We start from the raw sequence: 6,077 nt of genomic DNA on the forward strand, positions 1-6,077 counted from the left end.
CTACGTATTCGGATTCGTCTCGTCGTTCTGAGCAACTTTCATGTACAAAGTTTTTCCATCCGAGCTACGGTTTATTTTATATTAACTTTTAAAGATTTAAATCATTTTTAGTATTTAATAAATTAATTTAATTCGAAATTTAATTAATGCATCAGCATGACGTCAGCAGTCAACGTTGACCGTTGACCTGGTCAACCTGACAGGTGGGTCCCACCTGTCAGGGGCTGTTAGCTAATTAACAGTAGTTAATTAGGTTAATTAGTTATTAAGTTAATTAATCTTAATTAGTTAATATTAATAGGATTAATTAAGTTAATTAATTATCTTAATTAATTATCTTTATTATTTATTTATTTATTTTTATTAATTTTAAAAAATTAAATTATTTTTTTAACAAACGTTCTAGGGGGTGGGGCCCCACATGTCATAGGGCCAGGGGGCACTAGCCCAGTGGTCAGTGGCCCTAGCCACAGTGGGTTTGGTCCAGCGGGTGCGGGCGCACCCGAGCGAGCGCTCGCCCGCAGGGCGGGACGAGGGCGCCAGGGCACCGATGGCGGGGCTCGCCAGCGCGGCCAGGGGCCACGGCGGGCGGAGGCGAGGGGTGGCGCCGGTGCGGTCAGAGTGGCGCGGTGGGGCGGGCGCGGTGGCGTGGCCACGGGACAGAGGGAGAGACGGGGGAGGGCGAGGCCATGGCCGAGGTGGCCGGAGCAGGGGAAACGTCGGGAGCCGAAGGGCGGGGCGGTGGTCGCGGGGCGCGGTGAGCGTGGTCGCGGGCGCGACCAGGGGCGAGCCCGGGCGCGGCCAACGGGCGCGAGGGCCACGGTGAGCGCGGGGGCGAGGAAGAGGGTAGGAGAGGGGGAAGGGCTCGCGCGAAGACGAGCGCGGCGGCGGGGCTCACATCGCCGGTAGGGGAGTGGCAGCGGGGCGCGAGGTGGAGGTCGGGGACGTCGCGCGTAGAGGGAATCAGGCCGGCGAGGGGGTCCGGCGAGGTCCAGGCGACTCCGGGCGGCGGACGAGGATGAGGCGCCGGCGGTGGTCACGGGGCGCGGTGGTCTCCTTCTCTCGATCCCGATCCAATCGGGGGAGAGGGGGGAGGAGATATTTTCGTGGGGGGAAGTGGGGGTGTCGGTGGAGTGGGTGGGGGTGGTGAGTGGATAAGGGGGAAGTGGGTGGCCGGCTGGGCCTGATGGGCTGGCCCAGTTGGGCCACGGCCCAGGGGTTTTCTCCTTTTTTTTGTTTTCTGTTTTGTAATTTCTTTTTCTTTTACTTCTTTACTTTTCTGTTTTATTTCAATTTAAATTATTTAGGCATTTTATAAAAATGTGTTTACTACACCATATTTACTTATGCAAAATATGGCACCTCCCGAACATTTTTTTTTTGTAAATTTTGAAAAACTTTTATTGTTGACATTAATTTGAATTTGAATTTTGAAACGGTTTGACCTAACGGTAGATTAGCAACAGTAACTGTGGTGACGTGGCACCATTAGCTTGGGATTACTGTAGCTTGATTATCCGGGTGTTACAGATTTAGATCATTTTCGAAAAAAAGAAAGAAAAACTAATGGCATTGGAATACCCTTTTAAGAAGGAAACCCAAAATAAAAAAACTTGTACGCAACTTTGCACTAAAATTGCACTTTTTTAAATATGCAATGAATAAACATGGGCTCAAAATTCAAGATGGTACTTCCGCTTTCTTTTGAGAGGATCGCTAGAGGATCCCCTTCCATATAATGGAACGAGATCCTCTAACATCACGAAGGGATATATACCGTGACATCCCTTCTTCACATCCATACGATTAAGGCTAAAATGACTTGAATTAATTTGCAAATTACAAATCTGTTGTATACATTTACAAAAATTACATACAAACAAAATCATGGTGCAATAAAATCAATTTCAGATTTATTTTCTATGAACAGTGACTTTCTACAGTACATATCGCTACAGTAGCCGTGTCATCCCTTCTCTATTTTGCACTGGATTTGTACTGTAGCTTCATGACATCCCTTCTTAATGTTAGAGGATCCGTTCCCCCATAAATTGGTCCCTTTCAAGATTCAAAATGGTACTTCCGCTTTCTTTCGGGATTTGCAGAGTTTCTTTTTTCCACTATGGTTCCGCGCTGAGCTAGTGCTTTGTGCCTGGTGTACTAAAACTGTGGTTGGGCATGTTGCCCTTTCTTTTCTGAATATATGATTCGCATGCTTGTGCTTATTCTAGAAGAAAAAAGACTAATTCCCGGACAAAATTACATTCATGGCACGTAGGGGTGCCAATAGATCTAGCCGGCGAAATCCACTAGACCACGCCACATAAGCCTGCCAACGGCGCCATGGCTTAGAGCCGTCAGGACTTCATGGCAGCCACCACCTTCGGTTCACCACCAAAGACAGGCAAACCAAGGCATGCTTCATGCGCAGAAAGCCAGAAAGTTCTTCTTTCGCCCAAAAGAACAATGGTTTAAGCCTTAGTAATAAGCAGATAAATGCGTTTACGGCCGGCTGTCGCTTTAGTACGACGAAGCGAAGAACAGTGGCCAAAATGCTAAAAAAAGGGTGTTGCCAATGAATGAACAGAGAGAGATATTTCCGACGAAGTAATCGGAATAATCTTCTGCTTTTTGCTGCAACTTGACCGAGAGTGCAAGACAGTGACGCGCGGTTCTTTTTCCCTCCTCCATCAGAATCCCTCATGAAGATGGCCGCTTAACCACTCCGCACCATGGGTTAACTAGGCGCCTTAATCTGGCCAGGCCGGCAGCAAACGAGGTCAGAGACGGCAGCCAGCAGAGCGGCGACGGCAGTGAGCATGGTGGGAGCGGCGGAGGGGAAGCTGGCGCTGGGAGACATGAGGGTGCTCAAGCCATTGGCCCACCTGCTGGTCGGGCTGGTGCTGTACTGGGTGGCCGAGGAGATGACGGTGCCTGTGCTGGTCGACGTCACCACCGCCGCCCTCTGCCCCGGCGACGGCAGCACCTCCTGCCCGGAGGCCATCTACCTCACCGGCCTCCACCAAACGGTCAGCTCCATCCCCTCTCTCCTTCCTTAAAGCCACGGTCAACCATGGTTGTTTTTCCCTTGAGTTTTAATCGTTGGGCTGCGTTTGCGTGCAGGTTGGAGGCATTTTCAGGGCTGTGGGATTCACTCTGATGGGGCAGCTCGCCGACGAGTACGGCCGGAAGCCTCTCCTCATCCTCGCCGCTGGCACCTCCATCATCCCTTACAGTAACCACACGAATCATTTCTCTTCCTGTTTTAGAAGATTTCTACCTTTTGCATCAACAATCAGCCTTTCATGACTATTGTGTTCATATGCTTGTTGCAGGTGTGCTTGCTCTGAGCAGCACCAAGGTCGCCGTTTACGTCTACCTTGTCACACGCACGCTCTCATTCATGATCGGCCAAGGGACCATAACCTGCCTCGCATTGGCGTACACGGTATGTGCTCGACGGCGATCCTGGTCGCCAAGAGTCGATAGTCTGACACTTTTTCTGCTGAATTAGGCGGATTTGGTAGAACCGTCCAAGAGGGCGTTCGCGTTTGGCTGCATGACCGGGATCCTGTCGGCTTCGCACTCCCTGGGGAACGTCTTCTCCAGGTTTCTGCCCGAGCACTGGATTTTTCAGGTACGTTGTCAACTACTAGCTGAAACTTGCTGCGCTTCATCGACATCTGTTTGCTGGCTTCGTTTTCAGTTTTACAAACTGTAGAACCGTTTGTTTATGCGCTGGCAGGTCTCGGTTCTTCTGCTGGTCTGTTCCGTGGTCTACATGAAGATTTGTCTGGTCGAGACACTTCAGAAAGCTCCCTCTGCTTCGTGTCAGCGTTTGTCCTTGTCGTCTTTGGTTCTCGGTTTGCCGCAGCAGCGTTGGGAGTCTATCAAGGACAACATTAGCATGATCAAAATCAAGTAAGCAACTATTCTTATATACTTCTACATACGCAATACTATTTTCTATTGTGCAGTAATTTGTTTAAAGGTATGGTTGAGTAATTTGCTGGTCCTTTTTAATCTAAAAACATGCATAACGCTAATGTTTTCAAGTAGGAAACAATTTGCAACTTGTGATGCAATTTCTGACCTTCCCTAATGTTGATGTTTTGCTAGCAACACACTTAAGCGAATCACATACATTTCCTTCTTCTACGAGTTAGGCATGATTGGCATCAGCGATGTTCTACTGGTAATCATACGTCTCAGTTCTGTTCTACTCTACTAAGGTGTTCCGAAAATTCAGGCCGTTTCATCTTCATCTCATGTTTTGCAGTATTACCTGAAGCTGGTATTTGGATTTGACAAGAATCAGTTCTCCGAAATTCTAATGGTGGTTGGAATTGGTTCAATCTTTTCTCAGGTACTGTACTACTTTAGAACCACAAGGTGCCCTTTCTGGTGCAGTGTCTCCCATTGATAACAATTGCAGTTTGTAGTAATTTTTTCAAACTGCAGATACTGATACTCCCAGTTGCTATCCATGCAATTGGCGAGAAGGGAGTCCTGTGCATTTCAATACTTGCATCGGTTGCTTATGTGAGTATTATGCCCATGTTTATTTCCATTAATATTAGCTGTTGCGGTGTTACAAAATTTGATGATGGATTCTGAAAACTATTTATTCAGGCTATGCTGTACGGCTTGGCTTGGAGTTGGTGGGTATGTACTTGCCACATATTTTTAGCTCAGTTCACTGATGTCAAAACAGATTTGCGGTGACTGATGACTACAAATGTTTCTCTCTTTCATTATAAATTAACCTTACAGGCTCCATATTTTGCTTCTTCACTGGGTATCATCTATTGTCTGGTCAAGCCGGCTGTAAGTTATTGCCCTCTGTTTTCACCTATACTGTAAATGTAAATACAAAATAAAACTTTGCAGCAGTTAATTCAGTGATAGTGTGACATTTTTATATTACACTTCAATAATACATATATATATAAGCTTAATATAGAACTTCCTTTTAACATGTACAGACTTATGCGATCATCTCTAGGGAAGTAGTCTCAGCTGACCAGGTATATTTAAACCAAGGAAACATTTCTTGCATCCATCTGAATATCCAAGCCTGATACCTAACCGCCTAGTTTTCCTCTACTTATGATGGCTTTGACATTTGCAGGGAAAGGCACAGGGATTCATCGCAACAGTGAAATCCACAGCTATACTGATGGCCCCATTGTTCATGAGCCCTCTAACCTGTAAGCCAGCATTTCTCTACCATGTATTTTTTCGAAAAGGAGGTTGGAACCCCCGGCTTCTGCATCATTGTGATGCAAACAACCATTTTTATTAATTATTAAGTAGAGTACAGAAAAAGCCAGCAGTTCTCTACCATGTCTTATATGCATGAATTATGGTTTGATCTCCACCTTTTCCGCAACTCGGTTCCAGCCTACTTCATTTCCGAAGAAGCACCCTTCAACTGCAAAGGTTTCAGTTTCCTTGTCGCGGGTTTCTTCTTGGTCAGTCCTATTCCTCTTTTCTTCTAGAAAACGATTCCTCTTCCACTTGGATAGTATTGTATGTTCACAAAAATGTGCAACAACATATCTGAAGTACAACATTTCTACAGGCAATATCCTTGGCATTTGCTTGGATGCTTGATCCAGAAAGCAAACACAAACTCATTGCAGTTGCAGATCAAGACCAGCTCGATCAGGAAGCAGTTCAAGCACCACTGCTGGCACAACCATGATGAAGTTCTTGAGGAACTGTGCATCTGAAGAATGCTTATTTGCAGCTTCAGCTGATAACTAGAGCTTTTGCGCAATAGCTTCAGATTATAGTAGTATTAAATATTGATCTCCCCTGCCTGCCTCTTCCTTAACCCTAGCTCCTTACCCTTGCCGGTTTTCCTAGTAGTATTTATTTTCAGGGAATTTTTGTTTTCAAGTCATACTCGGTTTTCTGGTTGCCGGCTAGCTATTCTAGCTGGTTTGTACAGTTTTTTTACTACGCCTTAGCTTGGCCGGAGATTGGCCATGCATGTCACCATATGTATAATTATTCAATCCAATCATAGATATTTTGTACCAAATTATATCAACGTATACATTTTTGTGATC

At 46.0% G+C, this 6,077-nt stretch overlaps 1 protein-coding gene across 1 annotated transcript; it reads left to right on the forward strand.

Moving 5' to 3' along the window:
* Positions 1-2,634: 2,634 nt before the first annotated feature.
* LOC109787150 (uncharacterized) lies at positions 2,635-6,077 on the forward strand. The gene is made up of 14 exons (XM_020345706.4): positions 2,635-3,029; positions 3,124-3,235; positions 3,336-3,448; positions 3,515-3,637; positions 3,746-3,921; positions 4,120-4,195; positions 4,280-4,366; positions 4,462-4,542; positions 4,633-4,665; positions 4,774-4,827; positions 4,986-5,027; positions 5,132-5,210; positions 5,404-5,474; positions 5,585-6,077. Exons 1-14 carry the CDS (start codon positions 2,820-2,822, stop codon positions 5,705-5,707), a joined length of 1,380 nt encoding a protein of 459 aa, XP_020201295.1. The 5' UTR covers positions 2,635-2,819; the 3' UTR covers positions 5,708-6,077.

The sequence above is a fragment of the Aegilops tauschii genome, chromosome 5 (assembly GCF_002575655.3).
Source record: "Aegilops tauschii subsp. strangulata cultivar AL8/78 chromosome 5, Aet v6.0, whole genome shotgun sequence".
Classification (NCBI taxonomy): domain Eukaryota; kingdom Viridiplantae; phylum Streptophyta; class Magnoliopsida; order Poales; family Poaceae; genus Aegilops; species Aegilops tauschii.

Excerpts from the sequence above, each read along its gene's own strand:
- LOC109787150 (XM_020345706.4), top strand. The coding sequence starts at position 2,820 with ATGGTGGGAGCGGCGGAGGGGAAGCTGGCGCTGGGAGACATGAGGGTG. Across the intron at positions 3,236-3,335 it reads CACCTCCATCATCCCTTACA|GTGTGCTTGCTCTGAGCAGC; the intron begins GTAACCACACGA and ends TGCTTGTTGCAG. Across the intron at positions 4,367-4,461 it reads TTGGTTCAATCTTTTCTCAG|ATACTGATACTCCCAGTTGC; the intron begins GTACTGTACTAC and ends TTCAAACTGCAG.